The sequence below is a fragment of the Epinephelus moara genome, chromosome 17 (genome assembly GCF_006386435.1).
Source record: "Epinephelus moara isolate mb chromosome 17, YSFRI_EMoa_1.0, whole genome shotgun sequence".
Classification (NCBI taxonomy): Eukaryota; Metazoa; Chordata; class Actinopteri; order Perciformes; family Serranidae; genus Epinephelus; species Epinephelus moara.
The window spans coordinates 16,121,910-16,149,172 of NC_065522.1; the positions used below are offsets into that span (position 1 = coordinate 16,121,910).

At 39.8% G+C, this 27,263-nt stretch overlaps 1 protein-coding gene across 1 annotated transcript; it reads right to left on the reverse strand.

The window, feature by feature from the left end:
• Positions 1-13,246: 13,246 nt before the first annotated feature.
• On the reverse strand, positions 13,247-23,701 carry LOC126404612 (carboxypeptidase Z-like). Its single transcript, XM_050067978.1, has 11 exons — positions 23,514-23,701; positions 22,984-23,013; positions 22,021-22,395; positions 20,603-20,830; positions 20,275-20,507; positions 17,117-17,278; positions 16,800-16,958; positions 16,448-16,583; positions 16,126-16,265; positions 15,536-15,635; positions 13,247-13,826 (listed from the first exon to the last, which is right to left on the reverse strand). The coding sequence occupies exons 1-11, from the start codon at positions 23,614-23,616 to the stop codon at positions 13,468-13,470; spliced, it is 2,025 nt and encodes a 674-aa protein (XP_049923935.1). The 5' UTR covers positions 23,617-23,701; the 3' UTR covers positions 13,247-13,467.
• Positions 23,702-27,263: the final 3,562 nt, after the last annotated feature.

Sequence of the window (27,263 nt, forward strand, 5' to 3'; positions counted from 1 at the left end):
GGCTTTCAGTGGCCAAACGCCATCTTATTTTATTCATGTTACGGCCCCTCTGCACCCTTTAGTCTGGCACTCTCTTGGAGCAATAGTATAAGTCTCACCCCTTCTCCTCTCTACAACTGTCGGCCAGATCTGATTCCTCTTCTTTATCGTAATGTTTTCCATTTAATTTAATTCTCTGAGTAACAGTTGTAACATCATAAGGCATCTTCTTCTGCGTCTCTGTCAGCTACAAACGCAGTTGTGGGAGCAAGCTGGATGAAATGGGCAAAGACAGCTTCACAGTCGCCAGGGGTGTTATTCTAAGATCAGGCTGGAATCAGAAGTTTTGTCGGTTTCAGTTAACCAGGGCGCTGCTAAATGGCTTAAGCCAAGCATCAGTGCACCCAGCGAAGGCTCTGAGATATTGCTGCATGACAGCTAAAGTAGCTGGGTGCATCACGGACATGTACCCAGCCTAAAGAGCCCTCGGGCTTTCTCTTCTTCATGACTGACTTTTAAGTGTTTTATCCCTGGGACACAGCGATAATGTGCATTAAGATCAAGAACACTTATTTCAATTGTGCTTTATGTTTTATTCTGGCCTTAAATCCAGCAGTGTCTAGACTGTGCTTTGCTGAGAATAGCTCACACAGGAGGATCCCATGACATTAAGTATGTGAACATTAGTCTTCACTGTTATTGTTGCAAAGAAGGAATGTTTTTTAAACTGATATAAAATGGCACGAGCAAAGCATTAAGATTTCCTTCTATAAAGATCTTTAACAGCATGAATATATACATTATAGACAGGAATTATCCCTCAGTCTCTCTCTACAGATATGTATATACATATATTCCTCTTCTTTTCAACAAATCCCTTAAAAACACCAAAACCAACGATGCATCAATCCTTCAGCAGCTTTCAAAAAAGGTTAAATCATTCCCTAAAATAACCGGGAACTCTAGTTTACTGAAACTGAAGTAAATGGTGCATTTGTTCAGGACTATTTTCAGTGATGGATGTGATGCTCTAATGAGTATTTACAGCAGCAGGACACTGTGTGTGGAGTCTTCTCAAAATAAACCGTGGTGCCCATGTTTATTGAAATGCAGGAACATGTCACACAGTGTAACAGTGTGGCTCACTGATGTGTTTTTAATAGTTTTGGAGAACAATGGAGCTCTGTGGCACAGAGGAATAAGCTCTGTCGAGGTTTGTGTACACAGACAACACTTGTTAGTGGATCAATCGTTGTTGGTTTTTGGTGTTTTCATTTGATTTGTTGATGATAAGAAGAAGAATTGCCACCCTACGGTTGTATGCCAACCCACGCTAGTCAAGTTGCAGCTTACATCTGTCATCCACATCTGTCGAGACTCATATGAAGCAATGTCAGCTGACAATGATTCAAATATGGATGTTGCTGCAAAGAAGCCACAAATACGGAAATGAGAAAGCTTCACACACATCTTCAATGCAGCAGCACAGAAGATCTATACAATCAGCTCAGTTTCAAGGTGAGCACCCAAGATTAGTGTCACCAATTCAGTATCCGACCAAAGAGTGTTTTTGCAGAACATTATGATGTCACAACGTTTATCCCATTAGACATTTGTGTGAAATTTTGTCACAATCAGCGTAAATTTATGAGTTATGGCCCAAAAACACATTTAGTGATGTCACAGTTGCCTCAACCTATGACCACCAACAACTAATCAGTTCATTCTTGAGTCCAAGTGAACGTTTGTGCCATATTTGAGGAATTTTTCCCATGGCCCTCTTGAGATATCGCATCTGAGATAACGGGATAGATGAACAACCCTAACACATTATGCCTCTGGCCACGGCTGTCGCTGTTGCGCAGGCATAAAAATGAACACCGCCAAAGTTATCCATTAAATCAATTTCTTCTGGAAGACATGAAATATGCTCACAAATGCTGATGATTCTCAACAACCATTAGGAAAATAAAACTTGTGACAAGAGATACTATTAGAGATGGAAAACATACTTTTTGCAAACAGAAAACGCACTGTAACAGTGCTAAAGCTATGCAGCACAACATCAATCACCATCCTGTGGAAACCACTAAAAGGCTGTCTTGTAAATTTAGGACCACTGCACTACTCTAGAGCCTGGTCCTGTAAAATAACAAACACCAACAACTAAAATGTGCAATACATACCATATAAACCTTAACAACAATCACGAGTAAAACCTACTCAGGCTATGAAACTGGCATATACTGTATTGTTACAGGTTGTGGAAGCTCACTCGTTGGTGTAATGGTGGCTTGTTAAGTTTTTTTAATATCATGACTTTTTGAATTAACCTAAATTTGTCACTTCTGCAGTGTGAGCATGCTACAAACTCAAAACCTACACAGTGAGTAAGTAGTGAGGAGACTGGGCTGCCCCATCCCCTCCCACAGTGCTGGGAGCCCTCACACACACCTGCACTCAGACACTAACGATGACACCAATTAAACTCCATGAGGGTTAGAAGAGGGAAAAAAGTGCAAGGCTGGGCTGAAAACACTGAACAACCATTCAGTAATATTCTCAAAATGACAGTAAGATACACACAAAAACATCCAAGATCATTTTAAAGTCTTTCAAATGACTGAGTTCGAGGCCCAAAGCTCAGAACAGACAGTATTTCAAAGCAGTGTAACACAACACCTGATAATGTGCCAAAATATTCCTACTCTCTGACACAATGAATTTAACTCCATGTAGGAAGCCCATTTGTTAATATTCATACATTCATGGAAAAGCTCCAGGTGCTGTCATTACCTAAACACCACTCCCTCAATCCTCATCAATGCCACAGCCTGGGAGTCTTCTCAGCATGTGATTTCAAATCTCATCAGAGCAGCACATTGTTGGATGCTTACTCTGCTGGAAAATACTGACAACATTTGTCTTGTGGCCACTTTGTTCCATGCAGCTTTACACCAAACCAGACTTGAGTTATTTGCATCAAAACACTTAACAAACAACTGAGCAACTCTGACATCCATACAGAGCCATGTGCTCATGGAGGCACATTTCTAACAGGATAAAGATTCAACCTGAACAGAGCATGATACTGAAACATGACCAAGCTGTTCAAATTATAACATAAATACAACATAATCTTACCTGGGATGTCCCAAAGTAACACCTTTTTTTAGAGGGAAAAGGTTTAAAGAGCCCAAGAGATTTACACTTCAACATCCTGGGAAGTTGCTACTTCCTGGGTAGTGTCATGCCCAGGTGGGCGTAATCAGGAACTGCAACCAGTCAACCCATTACACCCCTCTGACCTCACAGCTCAGTGTCAAGTCCTGCCTTAAAATCCTGTTTTAACAAAATAAATAAATAAAAAATTTAGTATTATCCAAAGTGACGGTGTTTTATGGCATTTAAATTCATGTTTGGATTTTTATTCAGTAAAGTCACACACACAAAAAAAACAATGCAAATGTTTCCTGGTAAAATCACGTATTTTTAAATTCAGATGTGAAAATGTCTTACAGTCAGGAAAATGTTCAAATTTTTGTTCATTTGCATTATTCATATTTTGTCCAGAATCAGTGGCTCTGATCATGGCTCTGTCCAGTAGTTGCCAGAGACCATCTGTATTGTGGGAACTTGGTCTGTTTCTATTCACTCTAGAAGAATTAAATAAGACAACATGGTGATTTCAGACCTTGCAATAAATCATTGTATGGGCTCAGATGAACCATAACTAATAAATCATCCTGTCTAATGTGAATGTTGTTTGTTATTGTTTGTTAAGCTAGAAACATCGAGTTTAGTATTGTTTATACACCACAATACACAAGAGTCTGATGCAACCAATCACTGTGCTATTTAGAACAAACACATACTCATTTGTTGTTGTAGAAAATTGTGAAGCAAGATTTTGGATTTTTTGCTGATGTTTGAATTGCCAATACATATACCAACTTATTTGGCTGATAACTGATACTGATGTCGATATATCCACTATTTTCCCCCCCAACTTATTTTAGTGTTCATCAAGTCTTTTCTGTAGTGGAATTACAGACATATTATGCATACACACTCTTATCGGGATGGCCCACCAGCAGATGAAGACATGAATTAGAATGCTTTTCAATGTATGTAATATTCATTCATTGTGCAAAATAAGAAAAAAACATGTTCGATCCTGAGAGTTCATTTTAAAGCTGATATTGGCTGATACTGATAGTGTGCTGATATCATCACGGATCCCCAGTAGAAAACCATTTTGGCCCAGACTGAAATATCTCAACAACTATTGGATGGATTGCCATGAAATGTGGCCCACACATTCATGTCCCCCTCAGGACTATTTGTCATAACTTTGATGATCTCTCTCTGATTTTTCATTTAGCCTCACCATCCAGTCAAAATCTAGCATTTTTCTGATCCTTAGAGATATATGTACACACCTCCAACTCTAAAGACATTTCCATTAGACTCAGCTGTACTTGGTGTTTAGCGCTAATTAGCAAATATTTAAATGCTAACAGGCCCAACCAAATCAGAGAATTTGGTAAATAATACCTGCTAAATATCCACATTGTGAGCATGTTAGCATGCTGATTTTGGCATTTAGCTCAAATCACCACTGTTCCTTAATGCAGCCCCACAGAGCTGTTAACATGGCTAAAAGACATGTTGCACACAAATAAATGAGGGAAGTTTTCAACTTTGCTAACCATTTCTCCCCGAACATTCTTCACTACAACTATCACAATGGTTTGAAAAGGCTCACTGTTAGAAGTTCACTGCAAAATTAACAATAAATATTTCCCTGTTACCTGTGGTGCAATTCTTCAATGTAAATTATTTTGGTGTGAGTTGCCAAGTGTTGGCGATATTGGCCGTAGAGATGTCTGCCCTCTCATTAATATACTGGAACTAGAGGGCACTCGGCTTGTGGTGCTCAAAGCGACAAAAAAATAAAAGAAATAAATAAGAAACTGAAAAACTCAACAACAATGTCTCTTTCTGGAAATCATGACCTGGTTACTGAAGATAATCCACAGACCTTGTTGTGAACAGTTAAATGTAGGAATTATTATTTACTTTCTACCAAACAACTTTTACCAACCATATCACTCTGCAGAAGGAAGCGTGCATCTACTCACCTTGCACCACTGAGCTAGCTAATGTTACAGCTAAGCCACTGACATTCAAATCTTGCATTGTAACGAGGACAAGCCTCTCATCCATGAATTGATGCATGCGTCCTTCTGCGTAGTAATATGGTTGGCGGGTGTAGTTCGATAGAAAGGAAATAGTTCCTACATGAAACTGTACACAACAAGGTCTGTGGATTATCTTGTGTACCTGGGTCATGATTTCATGTTGGGTTTACCAAATGTACTTTTTTGGCATTTTGAGCACCACAACTCACACCAAAACAATCTAGACTGATAAATCGCACTACAGGTAAGAGGACAAATCAGTATTTTTGATTTTGGGGTGAACTGTCTCTTTAATAGACATGCTAAATCTGTGCTGCCCTACTCCACCGAGCGAAGGCCTCACACTTGACAAGGACTGAACAAGCAGATGCCATCTCCATACAGATCTCCCCTTTGAACTCTCAGTATAAGAGAGTATCAGAGCGTTGCTGTGATAAATCAAAACAAATGAACACAATCAAACTCAGGAGGAACATGTCAACAAACATGGAGCCTGTGTGGCCTTGTTGTACAGTGACCTCTGACCGTCACGCTGAAGGAGAAACCCCAAATATACCAACAGAACAACGCAACAAAGAAACTCTCCAATCCTCAGCGTACCTCCCAAGTTCATAAACACCAGCAGTAGTCAATCAACCCGAACGCAGCCTCTTATTTTCAAAAGGAAGTGACTTTCATAAACGAGCAGCTGTATTTTCTATTGTTACATTCTGTTGTGGTTGGGGATCCCAACACTATTAAAGTGGAATCACCTTAACCCAGTTGGACCAGCTTTTGTCATAGCTGAGGGGTTTTCTACAAGAATGATTGGTGGGGTTTTGTATACACTCACGCTCGACTGGGCGCATTATCTTTGCTTCACGTGTTTCCCCCCCGAGTTTGTTCAGGGTCTGTAACAAAGAAAGTGGCTTATTATCACCCACCGGAGGAGTTGTCTGCACATGTATGATTCAGTAATTGCTGCCGCTTAACAAGCAGACTGAATTGGACTTGACATTGAGCCATTATTAGGAAATGAAATGCTGTTTTTACAATTATGGGAGCTTGGCAGGGCCCAGTGAATCTCCCCTGTAAGGATCGTAGGAAGAGAATCCAGTTAAATCCACAACGATGCAGAGGTACTGTGTGAAGTTTGAGATTATATTTGATGAGCAGTAAATCTGTGTAAAATATATAAATAAAAGGAGATTATGAGATGTTTTCTTCCAGTGAAATTAAGTGGATTTTTTCTGTGTGTGGAAGAAGTGTCATTGTTAGTCAAACCAGTCTGATTCCTACTGCTTTGTTTACAGGCTCAAGAGGAGTAAATTGAATGCCTCGCTGCTATTCAGACATCACTGTTAACTTTATAAGAATCATTGACAGCATTTGTGCAACTCTCTCTTTATGACGAGCCATCTAACTTCTCTAAAATATACACCTGTTGCAGGGAATCAGTTCTAGTGGAAACAAACATAAAGGCACGGCCTCAACGTTACAGCAAAACAAATCAGAATTAGGTCTACATGGAGATTTCCACAAAGCAAACTGGTGTTTTGTCCTCAAACAGCAAAATAACAAGCATATATCAAACAATTTGTACACTCACTTTGTTAGCACCTAAGACAAAATACCCATCAAAAAATATAAATTACATTTTCTCATGGCCTACTATGTGCAATCTGTATTTTTATACTGTTAAAAAACTGTTAACAAGAAATACAATTTGATTTAGAAATCATGTGCTGCATCTTTAATACTCCTCCCCATGGGAACACACTCAACCAGGGAGACTGTATACTGTAATGGTGCAGAGTAACTCCCCATACTAAGTGCGTTCTTCTAGTTACAACTTTGCATTTGAAGTGCTGTTGTCGGAAGGCAGGAAAACACTTTTGCAGTGTACTGTTTGCATGGAGCGACTGAATCTGCACTTTATACTTTCTCTCTGCATCTCTCAAGTTGGTTTATCTTGCGACTCCCTGACTAACAGTTTGGAAACCACTGCTCTATGCCATGTTTATGCATAATGACACAATTCTTCTATAATACGTAGAGAGTAAGTGGGGCAGAGGTGATGTACAAAAACAAAAACACCGCTAGCTGATGGAATGTGCCACCAAGATGCCCCTTTTTGTTTATTTTGCAACCTAATTCCCAGAAAAAAATGCTGGCATTGTATGATCCTGCAATCACAGATACGTTAAATTTGTATGTTATTATGTTCAAGATATGCTGAACCTTGCGTTTCTGTGTGTTTCCACAACCCTGTAGCTAACAGTGGTTAGGTTAGGCTAAAACACTTCTTGGATATGGTTGGAAAAGATCATGTTTTGGCTTAACATACCCTGTTTTTGGGTGGAAACACAGCACTGTCTCCGTAAAACACAAGCACTTAGTGTGGCACTACCTCAGTGGGAAAACTGCAACAGGTTGCTGAAACCCAACCACTTTTGTTGTTTGTTGGTCTCAAACGTCCGTCTGCAGCTTGGCAGGTGTCTTGCCCTATTTGTCATGCCATGCTCCATCCACTCCACCTCCCAATCAAAAATTCAGCTCCTATACTACCTCAATTCATAAACGTTGATATGAAGGTATGAAATGTGCTGCAAATGTTACATATCTGTGGTTTGCAGAAACAAACGATGCCAAGTTTTTCTTCTGGCAACTGAGATGCTTTGCCAAGCCTCTGAATTACTACTTCAAGTGATTTTGTATTCATAGAAGAAGCCACATTAAAAACAATCAGCATAATGTAAATTTACAGTAAAACTACTGTGGATTTGTCATGCACAGTATACTCTGATGTTTCTTTCTCTTTTTATGACTTTCCTTATCTTCTGTACAGCATATTGTCCTCTCTGTCTCTTCTATCTCCTTCTTTCCCATTTTCTTCCTCCTTTAAAGCAATTTGTAACTTCTGTTCATCACAATATATAAATACAGTTGCTGATTCAAACTGTGATAAATCATCCAATCGTATTTACAAATATTGGAAAGCAGGTAAAAAGTCGGAACATGACAGTTTCAGAAATGTAATCCTTGCCAGCACACTTGTCATTCATACACTAAAATCACCTCATAAGAGTATTAAAAAATGAATGAAATAAGTGTAACCCCCTGCTGTGATGCTGGCACCTGGTGGCACTATACTCACATGGTGGACCGAGCGTTCATAAATAGTCATAGTTACAAACTGATCGCGAGTAGGGACATAAGCGTATTAAAGCTCCTTTGAGAACAGCTTCACTGAACTGAAATGAGGCGTTACTTACCTACTTGCCAGCAGCTTGACGCTAATACAACATGGCAGCTCAGGGCGGCTCTACGCTACTTTCTCAGCCTCACCAAGTAATTGGTGACCCAGCACCCCACCTGACATGGGCGGCAGGAGGAACCGGTCCCAGAAAAGCAAGCGGGGTCAATCCTACATGGGATTGTCGTATGTGTTCGCTGGAAAAGCACGAGACTAGTAAAAGCAGTCATTCATACAGAGTGAGGCGCAGGTCAGACTGACACAGTGTTTGGTTTGGACTTCAGTCCCATCATTCTGTTCGCTCTGTGGGACGGGTCATGGTGGCATTAATGTCAAGTTTCAACATTCCTTAAAGAAGCTAATTTGAGTAGAAACGAAGCAACCTTTTCTTAGCTAACTGACACTTACTGAACCTGCACCTGAAACAAGTTTTCAGTTAAAATTTCAAGAAGTTACTAAAAAATTCACCTGTGAGATTCTTCCAGAACACACATTAGTGTCAGATATCTTTAGACGTGCACATGATGTACAGCCAGATGTATGCTCACAGCATTAGACAGCTCATCATATATTCATTTGATTCCTGAGTGCATTTGCGACACTGAGCCATATGGCTTTTAAATCATGAGCAAACCCAGTTTGTTCCTTTCATGTAATGTAATTAAATGTAATCTGTGAGGACTGAATCACTGTGCACAAACTGCAGCAAGACATTTACATTTGGTGTCAAGCAAACAAAAGCAACAAACAAGAAGAAACTGAGCAAAACATTGTTAAGTAACCTTTAACGTGAGTGAATGTTTTGCTGATCCTTAATGCAAAGAAAATGGTGCAAATCAAGAAATTAAACTGTCCCTAAATTTGTAATTTTATTGCTACTATTTACATACAGAGATTTTTGGTATCTAATCTATAATGTGAATATAATGACTAAGTGCAGTAAAGGCAAATCAGAATCCCAGGTTGTCGAATACCGATGAACTGTCTTGCCCCATGGTGTCTCTTAGCAACACACAGCTGAAACACATTGTAGCACATGGTTAATGTTGTGAAATGGTCGCAGTAAGGTTTGAGCAACAAAACAACAAGTATTTAATAAGTAAGTAGTTCAAGTATTTAACTTGAGGTAAATATAACACGTGTCTGATGTCAGTGCGCAATGACCGTACGTATAGCGTTACATTAAAAGCACACTGAATTTTGGTTTCACATGGGACATAGGTGCGTAAGTGACATAATGTTATGTTAAAACAACATTGACTTCTGGTTTCACACTGGACACAAGCTGCAGTCTCATGGATGAAAGTCTGGTTTTGTCTGATCTATCCAATGCCCCGCTCTTCCACCCTACACGAACTTTCTTGCTCTTTATACTACGTCAGTTGATGTCAGCGTGAAGAACTGCTGCCAATAAGTTTACAGTGTAATTAGTTACAAGCCCTGTGCATCTCATGAAGTCAGTATGAGTATGAGTATGAGTCAGTATGAATTGATTATTTACCGAAGTATGTCTGACTTCGCTCCAGTAGGCCTGTTGGTATTTAACCCTTTTCCGGTTGATCAATTACGTCACAGACCAAACAGCTAGCAGCAAACTGGTACCATGGTGGACAACTTTACAGCTCTGTACATTTCGTCCGTCCAAAAATGCAAGGCTCTGGATGTAGATTTTGCCATCTTGTTACTCACTCCTTCCTCTTCTGTTGCGCTTTCAAATTCCGGGTCAAAGCCTGAGGTGGAAACTGTGGAGCATGCGCAGAATGCCTCGGCCAGTTTGGGTCTGATTGACATGTAGGAGTAATTCGACTCCCAATCCATTATCTGGGGATATTAACCCAACTTTAAGAAATTCAATTTAGTACGATTTCAGTTAGACTAACATGTTTACATGTATTTAAAAGTCCAGTTTTAGTAGGACAAACACAATAAATCGATTTTCTCTAATTTCATGTAAACGTACTGATAAAGACGCCAATGGGTGCCTCCGGCGTCAGTATCACACGCCATAGGGTGTGACAACGTGGTGCTATTTGACGAGAATGGTGAAGGCAAATAGCAAAACAGTCCAGTATGTTCAAGAAAATTACGTCACTTTACTGTAATGTAGCCTAGAAAACCAGGTAAAGGCAAGACTTTTCCCCATCTGGACTCTACCTGCACCACATTTTCAACTTGAAACTACACCTAATATAATTCCCACCTGTAAAAATAACCTCCTCTGCAGATGGAGTGGCTTTGTTGTCATAGAAATGGGGTGAGGAGACAGAGGTTACTCTCCCCTTACATACAACCACCTGTTACCACATGAACAATATTCCAAACATTGGTCATATGATAACAAACTGTCCTATCTCCATGACAACTAAGCACCTCCATCAGCTGAGGAAGGCAACAAGATACGTCTCAAAGGACTTACCTTTATAATATTACCTCCATTACTATACAATGAACAGTAGCCTGCACAGTAGCCTATATAAAGCTTATATCATGAATTCCAGATTTTAAAACATATTTCATGTTGAAAAAGACTTAGTTGATGTCATCTGACAGTCTCCCCACAGAAGGTTGTGCGTACAGTATTTTCCAGCTAGATAGGTCTCTCCTCTGCTGTTTGGCTGAGCGGTTTTGATGCCAAATCATGTGTTTGTGTTTTGTAAATCCCCCCGAGAAGCCTGGTATTTTTTTTCACTGACTTGTCATGGGTCAACTAGTTCACTGAGCAGACTTTTCTCTATGATTCTGTAACAGTATTCCTCGACCTTTGTGTGGGGGCAATTTGCTTTTCCCATGCTTCTTTCATGACCTTACAGAAGAAGCTGTTTTGTTTATAAGATTTGGGACTTCACTGGACCCTGGGGCTGCTAATGCTCTTGCACACTTTACTCAATTTTGTACTACTTTGCATTGTGGCGTATTGCATCCACTTGGCTTTACTGAGGTGAATTTATGTTGTGTTGGTTGTTTTTTAGCTGCGTGACAAATTTGGCTTAGCTCTTCTTGTACTCTCAATTCTCTGATGCAGTTCCTCCAGTCCAGATGCAGTATTACGTCAGTTTAATGCTAATGCCTTGACTTAGGGCTTACCTTGCTACCTTCCTTTTATTTAATTCCTTCCTTCCTTGTCTGTCATTATTGTATAGATTTAATGGATTTAAGGCTATAGGTGTATCACAGGAATTTATACAAGTGGAAACATGCTAGATCAGCTTTCCATGGCAGGAACTATTCAAGCCATAAATAAGCTCACCTATAAAGCTGACAGCTGGAAATATACAGAAACATAAATTAGATTTAAGTTTGCAAAACATCCTTCATGCTTAGGTGTGTGGGGTGGATGTGTAATTATATACTGATAACAGTTTCCGTGATTGTATTGGATTGATCAGGTCATGAGGGGATTTATGTTGTGTGCAGGTGTATTGACTTTAAAGGGAGTTTTTAAAGTCTGTAGGTTAGATCTGTGGTTCCTTTCGAGAAAGCATAAGACAAAGCAAAGGGGTTGCAAGACAATTAATAGGACTGGAAATGAGACGAAACATAATTGTGTTGCACATAGTTTTTTCTTTGCTTGCTTTTTGTGGAACAACTGGATGCTTTTACCTCTTCAAGTCTATAAAAAAAATAAGATGAAGCCATATGACGTGTCACATGTAATTAGGATTCAAGTATACAGTACTTCATTTTAAAGGGTCAAACATTTTCAAATTTGTTCTAACAGTGTTGCAGTACTCAAGATTGGTCTTGGTCTTGAGACACTTATTGAAGGTCTTGGTCTCGCCTCGAACTCATTTTTACTCGGTCTTGTCCCTGTCTCAGACACTGAAGACTTACGATTTTAGTTCAAGATCGGTCAAGATCATTACTGGGGCAATATCACATAATAGCCTGTACAAAAAAAGGAGTGCTGAATATAGATGAAGTTAGAAAACAAAGGAAATCTCCAACACATAAAACTGAACTCTGATGATTTTATCAAGACATTTCTCATAGTACACTAATACATACACACACAGATACATAGTGTAGTTTATAGGGCAATAAAAGAGGAGAATGAAGAGGAATCTTTTGTTTTCTATGTGTTTTTATGAGATTGTGGATCTGTCAGATCTATTTTGGGGTGCCTATGGTTTGCATGTTTAACTTTCTCTTGCCATGCAGTGTGAGACTCGCACTGGTCTTGACTTGGTCTCGACCTCTAAGTATCGGTCTCGTCTTACTCTCAATACACTCTTGTTCTCGGTTTAGGTGGCCTTGACTACAACACTGTTTTCTAAAATACTCTATAATAGGTATAACTTTCCTACTGTGTTATTTACTGTAATAAATTCAATTCAGAATGACATGAATGATAGCATGAACGATAATTTCAGTTTGTATTCATAGGAAATAACTAATTTCTATTCAACCACTTCCTTGTTTATCTGCATGAAATAAAGCTGCAGGGCAACAACTACTCAGCAAAATGCTCAAGACACACCTAAGGCACAGAACTACACTATTTCTGCAAATTTTTACACTATGTTGAAGAACAATCAGACTCCATGGTTTGCATATACTTGGGCCAGAAGTTGGCTCAGCCTGCCCTCTAGTGGCCACCTGCTTTCATTACCAACCAAAAATGTTACACTTAATGAAATGATTCATGCCAGTACTCTTTTTTTAACATATTTATTTTCCCTTTAATTGTAATTTTACATGGTCTTGTTTCAAAGTAGCTGTACAAATAAACTTAGGAAGATTTAAAAGAAAGTGTGGTTAACTGCAGCTGTAAGGACTCACATTGTGACTGTATAAAATACAAAACTTTACTGACACAAAAGCTGTAAAATTGTTTAAAGTCTTTAACAAACTTTTATTTCATCATGATCATTAATTGAGGTTATGAAACTGACTTGGAAGCAAAGTGTGAAAGATAACATGAAGGCCAGCCAGCTACCTTTTACACTTTTCCTGCAACACCAATAAAAAGCAGTACATTCATTACACGATAGCTCGGTTTGTGTGTATAGTGTAGACAGATACAATTCCTCCACTTCTCCCATTAAAGCTTTAATAGCGTTTGAGCAGCCATGTTGGTGAAGGGCTTCCCGGCAGGACAAAGTAGCTCCACCACCAGGGTTTCTCTTCTCTCTCCTCGCGGTTGTGGCTCAGATCAGCCATCAGGGTGTAGCGCTCGTACTGATTGTAAGGGTCAAAGCGATCATAGGTGCCCATAGACAGGATGGTGAGATCCTCTTCTAGCATGTCAGGCTCCAGCGCAGCTTTCTGCAGCACAAAGTCCACCCGGCCTGCTGTTTGCATTCGAGCAGGCAGGTGGACTTTCTTCATAGCTCTGGTGTAGCCCGGGGCCGAGGCGGATACGATGTGGACGCCGGGGATGAGGAGGCGCCAGTAGTCTCCGTTTTCAGCTGGGCAGGGAGAAGCAGGCTGAGTGTTTGGATTTATAATTTACATGCCTATATATGAGTAGTATTGTGTTTCTTTAAGGGTCACTCCATAGATTTTACCCTATAATCATCACATAAAAAGTCTGTGCTACAATCCTAGGACATGGAATTTGACAGACACAGGTCAACATATCCTCATACAACAGTTCATATGATATCATATGAAAATGCACATACAACGTTTTGTATAATATCTTACGAATTAGCAGCCCATGAATTAGCACCCCTACAAGTTAGGTTAGGGTTAGAAAAAGAATCATGGTTGGGCACTGTCACATTACGTAGTTCACTTAAAGATACATACTTAACGTAAAGTTACGTAGATAGGTTTAGGAAAGTAAAGTTACGTAAAGTTACGGTTTAGTAAAAAAAACATGTTTGGGTGTTGTCCCGCTGCATAATTAACGTAAAGTTACAGTGGTTAGGTTTAGGAAAGTAAAGTTATGTAGGTTAGCTTTAGGAAAAGAAATGTGTTTGGGTGCTGCCACGTTACATACTTAACGTAAAGTTACGTTGGTTAGGTTTAGGAACTAAAAATTTAAGCATTTTAGGTTTAGGAAGGAAAGTAATGTAGGTTAAGTTTAGGAAAAGAAATGTGTTAGGATGCTGTCAAGTTACATACTTAACGTAAAGTTATGTTGGTTAGGTTTAGGAAAGTAAAGTTACATAGGCTAGGTTAAGGAAAAGAAACGTGTTTGGACGCTGTCACATTACGTAGTTAACGTTACGTTGGTTAGGTTTATGAACTAAAAAGTTACGCAGATTAGGTTCAGGAAGGAAAGTTACATAGTTCAGGTTAAGGAAAATAAATGTGTTTGGGCGCTGTCACATTATGTAGTTAATGTAAAGTTACATACTGAACATAGTTACATTGCTTAGGTTTAGGAAGGCAAGTTACATTGGTTAGGTTTAGGAAAAGAAACGTGTTTGGGCGCTGTCACACGACATACTTAATGTTGAGTTACGTTGGTTAGGTTTAGGAAAAGAAACGTGTTTGGGCGTTGTCACACGACATACTTAATGTTAAGTTACGTTGGTTAGGTTTAGAAACTAAAAAGTTACGCAGGTTAGGTTTAGGAAAAAAATGTGTTTGGATGCTGTCACATTACGTAGTTAATGTAAAGTTACATACTTAACGTAATGTTACTTTGGTTAGGTTTAGGAAGAAAAGTTACATACGTAAGGTTTAGGAAAACATTCATGGTTGGGTGTCGTCACGATATGTACTTTATGTAAAGTTATGTACTTAACGTAACATGACAACGTGATGACGTACCTTTAAATAACTCCAAGTTCACTCGGTTTCACATGGGACACGATCACCTGTCTCCTGGTGGAAAGTCACGTGTTTGTTTGACCACCACCTCAACGTGCCTCCTTATGTGGACTCTCGCTCTTTACACTACTTCCTTCTTTACTCCTGTCAGTGCTTTGGTGGGTTATATATGAACTCTGTTGCATTACTTTAGCACCTATTTTGACCATTCTTTAATCTCTTACAATCACCTAACTTTATGTAGGTGTGATACTAAATTCCTGGAGTGCCCCTTAACAGACTAAAAATTGTCATGTTGGCCACAGCATCTTGGAAAATGGACAAGGCAACAAATCTCATGTCATAGTTTTGAGTACGTCATCTGTGAAAAATGGTGCATCTTGTTATTTATTACCTGTAGTAACGTCATGCCGTATTCCTTTGACTGATATTTGTGCACCTTTGATGACATTTCCCCCCTCGTCTTTTACGATTCCTTTGATACCTCGATGGGCCTGAGGAACAACATAAGACCAGACGCTTACAAAGAATCATTTCAGATGCAAGTTGACTTAAATAATGACAGAAAATCAGTCATCATTCACTTGTTGTTTTGTACATCTGCATGCAGTAACACTTAGGGATGCGCCAATCTGATATGGTGGATTGTTGCTGGCACCAATATTGACTGTATTAGAAACAGCTTCTAAGTCCTTATCCTAACAAAATTTAGTCATGACACCTTTAATCAGCTGCTTTGGGTCACTGAATCCCTTGTGCACAATATTGCCTGTTTAGTACTATTTCATTCTCACAGTATAAGCCACCTTGTTGGGAGCTACATAAACAGTAATTCGTAGCTTCCACTTACATGATAGTTAGGAAGTCATATGTTTTTAACAAGATCCAATACATTGGTACTGGATCAGTGCATCCCTAAGCCAAACATCACAATACCAACAAAGATAAGAAAACTGAAATACATAACCATAACCATGTCCTTACTGCTTCAATAAAAGTGATCAAAGCCTCGCTGTTTTCATGCCAGCCGATAAACAGCTCTTCTTCAGGGGGGAATTTATCACAACCCAGCTCCACAGTCACCTCGAAACAGTTGGTGTGAAGGTAGTTGAAGTCTTGCATGCCTGACCAGAGACAAAAACAAACCTGCTTTACCCAGAAATCCATGAGAAACTGAAACTCTCACAGGGTCCTCCTAACTGCTCCCCTGATAGCTGGTCTTACAGCGACCTCTAGTGGCTCAAGCTAACATTTCATTTTTATTTGAGAGTCAGAAATCACCACAGCTTTTACTGCTTCAACTTACCCCCTGCAATGCTGGACCACTGTGCTCCATTAACGATTCCTTTCTCACTGTGACTGCGAGACGGACCACATCGGGCATTTTCATTGGCCATTCTCTCATGGGCATTTGCATATGTTCTTGAAAGAAGCTTGAATACCTACGGAATAAAAAACTGAGGGTTATTATAAACATTAATTATCATGTTTTAAAATATATCTAGGATTTAAGAGGCAGGGATTATAATATGTATTGTTTGCATATATGTCAATAGTATTTTTAGCTAAGGGCTGCTATTACTCATTAAACATTTTTCTTATATTTTCTGGATTCAATGTACTTTTGACTGATGATGTGTTTCAAGGAGCCCGTTCACCTTGTCGTCCGGTGTTGGGGAGAACATGTTGCGTTCCAGCGGGTGTTTGGACAGATCGTAGGGGTAAGACACCACCAGGTCCCCACTGTGGAAGTTAGCGGAGAGCACGAACGGGATGGAGCGGATCCATTTCATGACAGCATAAGTCTCCGGTGCAACCTGGATCGCAGCATTAAGACTTATTCGAACCAAGAAATGAAACAAATCAGGTTTATTCAATTTATAGTGGTAAAGCGAATCCTCAGCAATGTCACCCCATCAGGGTATGAAATATCATTGACTGACATGACATATATGGATAAGGATTCATACTGTACCTTACCAAACCAGTAATAGTCTGGGATTGGGATGTGGTCGGTGCGGTAGCCCTTCTGTCTGCGTCGGTTGTAAACGATGGATGTCAGATCAGGGAAGTTTCTATTTAGGTCGATGTTCTGAGCATTGTTTCGGCCGATGTTCCAAGAATCATATCTGTAACCCTGCCGACGTCACAAATGAGTATTTCAGAAAATTAGACATCATTCATTTTAGTACTAGGGATTTAAGTGAATGTCTGGATTTCAAATTTAAACTGTATGATGCACAAAGTAATTAAAGGCCTGTTTTGCATGCCTATGTCATTATGCCCATTTCGTTTAATTTTCTGGATAGTAAAAATGAAATAGTAATGTATGTGTTTAATAATTCAACCTGATGTTTTTTTGTATTTCATTCTCTGACGACTGGATAGTTTATGTAAGGTAAAGCTGTAGTTGGTAACTTTTATAGAAATAACTTTTAGTGATATTTGCTCAAACTGTCACTACATCCGCACAGTTACACAAGACTGCCACACGGGAAACAGTCGAGCCAAAATGAAGCCCTGCCCACCAGCCGGACCAGCTCTCTCCTTTCACAGCTAAACAGTACACTGAAATATGTTTCTTAAAACATTTGAGGCAAGAAATAGGCAATGCAGTTTCAGAATCTTGATAAATATTTAATCAGCACTGCCAAGTTTGACAGTTTGACCAGAGTTCACAAGCAGTGATTGACAGCTGTGTTAGAGACACTTTGGCTTGATTGGTTGTTTTCCATAAGCCGTGGTAGATTCTTGTAAATGCCATCAAAAGCATGAAGAGGATGAGGAACCTGATTTTTTTTTAAAAGATATTTTTTTGGCCATTTTTTGCCTTTAATGGACAGGACAGCTAAGTGTGAGAAGGGGAGAGAGAGAGAGAGAAACATGCAGCAAAGGACCACAGGCTGGACTCGAACCCGGGCCGCCGCAGCAACAGCCCTGCACATGGGGCGCCCGCTCCACCACCAAGCCACCGAGGCCCCAGGAACCTGATTTTTTTTTCACAGACTGTCTGTCTCATACTTTGACTCCACTACATTTAAAAGACAAATATTGTACTTTTGGCTCTACTACATTTCTGTGAATGCTCTCGTTACTAATTACATTGGCTTTGAGGTCACAGGATGTTTGTTTTTTTCTTTTCTAAAATGCAAAAGTTGATAAACTGTGATCATGCAGATCTGGGTGTGGTCTGTTTCTCAAAGTGGTGTTCCCATACCTCTACCTCACGCATGCACTACTCAGATTGTGCAGCTCATTGGTAGAGACAGGTAGAGAATAAAGGTCAGGCTGTTCCACATTTCTGGCAATGCTGTGTAATAAAAGTTGAATTTACCAACCCTACAAATTGATACTTGTTTACTTGCTTGCTTGACTTTCTTCTACAAGCAGGTCAGGGCAGTTTCAGAGTCATTAGGCTCTGTAAATTTATTGTGACAATATACAAAACCAGTACTTTAAATATTTAACTTTTTTTAAAAGCATGTACTCCAGTACTTTAACTCAAGTAATAATTTGACTCAGCGACTTTCACTTGTATTGAAGTAATATTTCAACAGGAGTATCTATACTTGACTTGAAGTAACAGAGTTGTGTACTTTGTCCATCACTGGAATATAGTTAAAATATGACAAAAAAGCTTTTTTTCATAAATATGACCAACTACAGCTTTAATCTATGGTGCATACTGGCATGTTTGCCTTTGTTTTTTGACTTTTATTTTGCTTGACTAGCTGTTATTTTCAACATCAATTAACCTGGCTATCATTTTTTAAATTAATAGATTGTTTAGTCTATGTACTCTAATACTGACAAGTGTTCATCACAAGACCCAAGACCCCAAGGTGAAATTAAACTAAAGGTTAGAATTGCCTGTTTTTTGTTGAACCAACAGTCCAAAGCCCAAATGATTTAATTTACCTCACATATAAGAAGTGGGAAACAACAAATCTTCAATAATAAAGTAAAAATCAGTACAACACTCCAATTTGAATTTTTAATATTGCCACACGTATGTTTCGGGCACACAATTCTATTTGCTTCATAATAAAAAAAAATGTACAGATATTCTGTGTATTATGAAGTGAATATATTTGTATTGTTACATGTTTTTGTGCTCTCATTCATAAGATTCTGTGTCATGAAAAACTGTGGCTCCCCCTGCTGGGATGCATTTGCTGTGTTGGTTGTGGTTACTTTTAATTAACCCCACCTGTGTACATTGTTTGTGACATTGCTAGAATACACTCTGAAGAAGGGCATCTTGCCCGACACGTCCATGTGGCAAAATTAAAAATCAAACTGAGGTGCTGTCCTGATCATTACTATATTAATCACAGTCAGGATTTAACACCCAGCCTTAAAGGTTTAATCATGAGTGAGCACACTGTGTCTTATTTAAACAACAAATGTTTCACGTTTTTGCTTTCACTCTCAAAACTTTCAACAAATCTGTCTGTCGATTGACTAACTTATTGACTAGTCATTTCAGCATTATGTTTCACAAATGCTCAAAACAAAGCAGTGTGTTCAGTAATGTCTGTAAATGCATCCATCCTGTTATGAAAATGCTCTGCACTCATGCTACAAGGTATTTAAAGTGGAAAGAGACAACGTTTTAGCTTGTACATATCACTATGGAGTGGATGTTGATTGCACAGTGTATTGCTAAAGAATAATGACAATAATCTCTGTCAATAGGTACAGTCTGGAAAAATGAAGGCTTCGAAGTGCTTCAACTATTGCACAACCAAAACAGGAGGAGGACAGTGATTTTGTTTTCCCCAGTAGCTATCAGTATCTATCCCCAGTTTCCAAAGAGTATCAGTGTAAGTTCTTTGCAGTCACTATCCTTAGTAGCAGCAATGGCGGATTGTGGAACAACCACAGTAACTGGAAATTGTGGTTGTTGCTTGGCTCTGGGTTACCTCTAGGAACTCTAGCAAAACACAAACTGTTCCGGTGACTTTGCAATAGCGACGCCAGCAATAATCCCATTAAAGCTATAGGGGCGGAAAGTTAAAAAAAGTTGTCTGTTTTTTTGTTGGGATGTTTGAGTGGTTTTCCAAATGTCTCACAAAACAAATGTGGCTCATCCTGCACAGCGATAAATGTATGTAACCGTGGAGAACTGACCTGCTCCTCATCATCACTGTAGTTATTGTCCTGGAGTCCAGAAACAGCCACCTCGTATCCATCAGGGTTCATGGAGGGCAGAATATGGATGCGGGTGGTGTTGATGAGGGTCTGGATGCGCTCGTTCCCCAGCTGATACTCCGAGCACAGGTACTGAGCCAGGTAGATCAGCAGCTGGCGGCCCAGGACTTCGTTCCCATGCATGTTGCCGACGTACTTCATCTCTGGCTCCACTACAGAGGGTCACATTTACAGTAACTGCTCTAACTGCCTTGATAACGAAAAAGAATGCACACTATCTACACAGACTTTGATGAGCTGTACTCACGCAGTTCATGCTCCCCGGGGTTGTTTGAGAACTCGATCACAAGCAGCTCCCTGCCCTCCATGCTGCGGCCGATGCTGTAGGTTCTCGCTATGTCGGAGCATTGCTCCTCAGTTTTCTTCAAGATATCGTTCATCTGAGCGTTGGAGTGATAGGTGAACTGTATCGTGGTGGCCAGCTCCTCAGGTGGAACAAATTCCATGCTGTCGAGGGCCTCTGGATCCTGATCAGCTGTAAGGAAAAACACAGCAAAGCCTTATGGGTTTTGGTCATTTACATCTAACAGTGACCAGCCACGTTTTAGATCTATCAGACAAAAATGTTTGTACATTCTTGTTAGGCTGCCAGGCTATAAATGGAGTGTTTGAAGTGTCTGGTATGTACAGCACAAACCAAAAAGAGAGCACAGAAAGTCGATCTAACACCAAATGCCTGGTGGGGCTGAACGTGCTTATTTCAGCTGACACATTAAACTGGCAAACCAGCTGATGTCTGCCCTTATTTTTGTATTCACACTTAGCAGAAACCAATAATAGCTCCAAAACCACATGGAGCGCATTAAACCTTCGTGCTGCCAGATTCAAATGACCTAGAAGACTGTCTGTCAAAACTGTCACTGCTGCCTTTTGCTACATGTGTATGCATTGTGTGCAGCACATGAAGTTATGTACGTACTGTACAGCATTGCTGTGTGAAGAGCTGGAGGTCACATGATATCAAAGCAGGACATCAGTTTAAAATGAATATGAATATGGAAATAATTACACAGGTTCAACCTGCTGCCAGACATCTGAACTGAATTCTACACGGTGGAAAAAAGTTTTGCACGACAATAAAAACTTTCATATAGCAGTGCAGGTTAAAGCAGTAGCTTCAGACACTCTTATGACCATGTACACGTTTTACTGTGCTAAAATTATATGACTAAATGCTCAAATCAATTCCTTCTGTCCTGCACAAGTTCCTGCTCTTCATGCTCTCATATGGCTCACACATGATTGCTGCTCTGAGTGGCAGCAGAGTGTCTTTTTCTGTCTTCAGAAACTTGTTTTTGACTTAAAGAATTTGTAACAGTTTATAGAAAATACTGTCAGACTTTGTTTGCCTTTCTGCGGTGCATTAAGGGGCTGTTTATACGGATAGACTGCTAATGAAAACACAGGACAATAGCCACAGGGCCCAGTGTAAGTGAAGGTTTATGTGGGGAAATAAGGCGTTCCAGTTGGATTTTACTTTGAGGTGAGCCACATGAGCATGTGTGCGAACCAGATGCCTGCTCCATTGAAGCTCAAATGAATATACTTGTCTTTCTCTTGCAGATGAAAACAAAAAAAAAGTAAAAATTTAAATGTTAGCAAGGAGACAAAACTAAGGTTCTGTCACTAACATAACAACACAATGATACTGTACTCAGTTCTCACCTTTGAGGCCCTCCAGCGGGTCATAACATCCCTCTTGCTCGCTCACAAAGAAGCGATCGCAGTCCAGGAAGTAAGGCCAAGCCATCTCTATTCCCTCGAAAAGGTGGCTGCATCTTGTACGCACCGTCTCACAGGTGGTGCGACAGGGCTTCAGGACCTTGTCCTTTTCACAGCGCGGGACCAACACTGAGCAGCCCAGCATGCGGATCTCAGGGTTACACTCGCCCCCGAGCAGAGATTCAGCCACGCTCATGAGGAGGTACTCGGCACCCGCCTCAGCATCTTCGCGGGTCTTGTGACCGAGGGTGTTGGGGAACATGGTCTGACTGTAGGACATGTCATCGCAGTAGGAGAGTAAGACATCTGTGCATTTAGCTGAGGTGAAGAAAGAAATTCAGATAGGTTAGGAAAATATTAGAAGGAAATGATTACTTAGAAACATAAAACAGCGGAAAATAGTAGGACTACAGAACAGTTAAGAGACAATCTAACTTTGTCAGTTCTTTCAAGGGATCCAGACTTATATCTCCATCTGTCACACACTTAATGATGAGCCTCACTGTGCTGTCTTCAATCATCTAGCCCCAAATATTTCTATTATCTCTGGAAATTAGAATTTGAATATTTCATACTGCCATTGATCATCTAAAAATACACATGATGGTCTTATGGCTTTCGGGCCAGATTCCATTAAGACTACACCCAGTGTGACTTATGATCTCATCCTTTTTGTTATTAAAAACACTGAGTCACAGGGATGTAACGGGACAAACACTCGACCTGTCAGGGAGATTTACAGCCCCGATCTCACTCTGGTGTGAAAATTATATGGTTTCAGGCTCAAACGCCAAAAGAAAAGCTACCATTTTGTCCACAGAGATGATCAGCTGCAACATGAGGCAAGCTGGATGACAAAAAGCTCACGCAGGACATCACTCTTCCTCCAAGCCCAAGGGTACTTACGTTTTTCCTCCACTTTTGGCTTGCACAGTCCTGCAAGACACATAGGCATGTTATTAACTGACACTGTGGCAGACACTAGATGGCAGAGTGGTTGCTGTAAATGCCACATTGTGGCCTACAAACACTTTGATCTACCTCTGGTTTCGCCTCAGCAGCTTTCTAAAATGCCTGTCTCTCTACAAAAGTATTTATTAACTCACTGGAAGTTCAATATATTTCACAAGATTATAAATATTAATCATTAAAGTTGAGAAGCATGCTTTCATCTGGTGTATTAATATCATTTGACAAGCTGTAGGCCTAATCTAATCATAATCACAATAATTTTGTTGCTTTAAAAGTTACTTTTAAGCATTTTTTACATGTTTACAGCATAACAGTAAGCTTGTAGCTCTAGAAAACTCTGCAAAATGTCTGCACTCTGAAAAGTCTGCACATGAAAATGATGTCTAATTCATGCAGCAGGTTCCGGATGCACGTATAATGATAATAAAGTGCGTATGTCATGACATAAAGCTGAAAAAGTTCACCTCTAACTCCTGGGTCGCACCGTCGAGGAGCCCCGGACACAAGGACCGACAACTGCAGCAGGATCAGCAGCATGATGCTCATTTTCCACGGTTTATATTCCATTTCGATGTGGCACCTCACACACGCAGCCAGAGGGTGTGTGCGTCCGTTTCCCAAAGTCTGCAGAAATCCCCTCTGAACTTCCCTCACTTTATTACACGTATTACGGTCAACTATCAAGTTACAGGGAAGTGGTGGCTCTGAGGTGAAGCTTGGACATGTGCATGAAAATGCGAGCGTGTTTACAGGAGATTAAAGTTTAGTTAATAAGGCAGCACGTAGGAATATTTTCCTTTTTCTCCACTTTTGGGTTTAGTTGTTGAGTTTTTGTTCCAGGAGTGTTTGACTCTGGTTTAAAATGAGTGACAGTGCAAGTGCCTCCTTCAATATATATTATTATTTAGGCCTATATTAACTTATATAATCATATTTATACTCTCACCTTGGAGTGTCATCCTGTCACAGGTGCTTTCCTCAGTCGCTAATCAAGGGGTCCTTAATTGCCGGGGTTAAAGTGGTTGCCATTAAAGATGCCTGTTGGGGTTACACCATGAATATAAAATTCATAAATTAATATTAACATTTTTGTGACGCCCATTTTAGCTCTCTTTACTTAATTATGAAAATGATGTATATGTATGCTAACATTAGTGGTAAAATCAACTCTAGTCCAACTTCAAGGAATGATAATGCTTAAGCTAGCAGCTAAGCTAGTTTTTAACTTAACTTTAACAAATTAATTTAATGTGAGCTGTCATTTGTATAATGATATAAACTTATAACTTACTTCAAAATGTTCCACGTCTCATTATTAGAACATCATAGGCTACTTATACCAGCAGGGTATTAAACCAGACATATTACTTAATTGTCCTTTAAGCTAATGTATATTAGCATCAAAAGGGCGCGAGCTGTAGGGGTCCTCAGAGTTACTGCAGGGTGGCCACCAAATTCCCTGTTGATAATTCAATTAAAGTTTGTTTTTATTTATTTATTTCCAAAAATTAGAATGTGTCTAAAATACATATTAACCTGAATCCAGCATATTAAGCTAGCGAAGATAAGTTGGCTTGTTTATAAAACCTATATAGTTTACAACAGTGATTCCCAACTGGGAAGACTTGCCAATGTGTCAAGTTTGTAAAAAGCTGTGTATTTGTAAGGAAAGTGAATTTTCGGCACAAAGCTTTTTCTTTGAAGTGCTGTTTCCTGCTGTAGAGTGAGAAACTAACAGACAGCTGCTTAACAGAAACAGCAAACTAGCTTGACGTCATGGCCAAACGCAAGTATGACGCTGAATGTATTAAACTGTGTGGACCTTGAGCTAATGACTAAGGAGAAATCTGGACCTCATGGCAGGACCAGTTGGGAACCACTGGTTTACAGTACCTAACATTAATGACAGGCTAACTGTTTCCCATGAATACTTGTGCAATCATGTGAGCTAGCTAACATCGAAGCTGCTTTTTTCGCATTGTTTTTTAACTTTCAAGCAAGAGACTCTGACACACCATCCATCTCAGAAACCACCAGCTAAAGTGCAGACGCTCCTAGTCATGATACATTTGCTGCTGACTTAACAGCTACAGCCAAGTGCAAAAGAGAGAAGACCCAAAAATATTTAGAGAATTACCTTACATTCAACTTAGTTTTATACAATAGGCTATATTTAGTGGGGGTGCCTGCTCCGTCTCTCTTTCAGCAGGGATCCTTGGCCTGAAAAATGTTGAAGACCCTTGGGCTAGTGTGTAGAACTTAGTGACAGCTGTGATTGTGATGTGGCTGATGCAAAAACATGATTGGTACTATCTAAATCAAGATCCAAAATTGACACCTACCAAGCGTCCAAATTGGTTAGATTTTCCGTTCTGCGAGTAAATCTCCAAGGGCTACCTGCCATAGTGGCGGGTAGGTGTTAGACATGTAACAAAACAATTAGTCACTTGCAGTCCATTCAGAATGGACCCACAGTGCACTTTTGGATCATGACCCACCAGTTGGGAACCACTGCATAAGGCTACCGCATAATGTACAAATGGGGATATGCTACCAACAGCTATTACTCAATTGGAATGTCCTTTTTGGTCCAAAGATACATCCTATTGCAACGTTTTATGACCATACTTGTGACATAACCCACTAGTAAGGACATTATTACTATTATGTCTGGATTCTTTTGGATCAAGTTTTACTACTATACTCAATCTTAGAGCCAGAAAATTAATATTTAAGCTAGCTTGGGTACAACTGAGAGGGTGAGAGCTGCAGCCATCCAATAAAAATCCCTTTGATGGAATAATAGTTCTCTAAATGACTACCAAGAGAGATGGAACAAAACCTTTGATTGCCTCAAGAGAAGACTTCATGTGCTTCAAGACTCAGCTGAGGTGATTGCTACCTGACCTGATTTCTATCCATTCAGCTTCATCATCAAGTGAGCAGCTCTACATTGTTATTTAATGTGGCAGAAGACCGTCACACATAAAAGATTTTATCAAGGCTACCTACATTGAGCTTCTTCATTACATTGAGCTTGTTTTACTCATTCGACTAATTATAGGGTCTTCTCTCCTTCAAGCTGAGCTGATCTGAATTAGCATAATGGGAAGCATGATTATTCATCATGCAGGCAGGCGGGCGGGCGCAGGACCCCTAGGTTCAACACTGGATAGAGTATCTTGAGAACGAGCTCGGCCCTTTTGGCTGTAATGAGTGAAGTGATTTGAGGGTGGTGCGAGCGAAAGCAAAGTAGAATTACTACTACATCCTTCAGCTAAATCAGGAATATGAATTAGATAAGATGCTTACCATGGTCATTTATTATGCAATTGATTGCATGGCCCAGAAATTAAGTGTTTGCAATACTTTCTAACACTTACTTTTTATACAGATACAGATGTTGTTTCCTAAATTAGATTTTTATTTATTTATATATATTTTTGTAAGACAGCAACCTCCTTATCAGCACTTGTAATCTGTCAGATAAGTGATAACTTTTTCATTACCTTGCTCGAAATAACCCAAGTGTCTGAATTCAGAGTTGAGGTGTTTACCATTAATGCAGTACTGGCAGACTGGGCCATACTCCTCTGAGGTAAACTGTCTTTAAGATAATCATAGTGTCAGAAGAGTCATGAAGAAAATATAATTTCAAGTGGTGCCCCCCAAGTAGGCTACAACTAGCATGGCATGGCCATTGTCAAAGGGGTCCCTTGAACTCTCACTGCAAGATGTCTAAATGAAAATGGGTCCTACGGGTACCACGAGTCCTCCCTACTTGAGAGGCCTTGCTCCCAGTGAATATTTCGTTCCTTACGATCAACTGTACTCCTTCAAATTAAAGCTGTATATTTGTCTGTTTAAGGAAAAGGACAACCAGCCTATCTGAGGAACAATGAATCGCCTAACATGTACAGAACCATAAACCATTAAAACAGGATTGTTGTGGAATTCAAAGAGTTACCTGGTATTAGTCTGTGCATATCAGATAATTAGTAACATTAACTGTAAAATAAGAAACCAAAGTATATCAATAAACTCTCATATTGGTATCAACTATAAACTTCAACAGGATAATCCAATTCCTGATATTCAGTTATGGCTTTTGGTTTTGGTGTCCCACCCCAATATTTTCAGTGGCCGCCCCCAGAAAAATTTGGTACTGGTGGTCGAGTTAGCTAAAACACAATGGAGGTTTTGTCACTTTATGC

Excerpts from the sequence above, each read along its gene's own strand:
- LOC126404612 (XM_050067978.1), bottom strand. The coding sequence starts at position 23,616 with ATGGAATATAAACCGTGGAAAATGAGCATCATGCTGCTGATCCTGCTG. Across the intron at positions 22,396-22,983 it reads GCCAAAAGTGGAGGAAAAAC|CTAAATGCACAGATGTCTTA; the intron begins GTAAGTACCCTT and ends TCTTCACCTCAG. Across the intron at positions 16,266-16,447 it reads GTGGTCCAGCATTGCAGGGG|GCATGCAAGACTTCAACTAC; the intron begins GTAAGTTGAAGC and ends GTCTCTGGTCAG.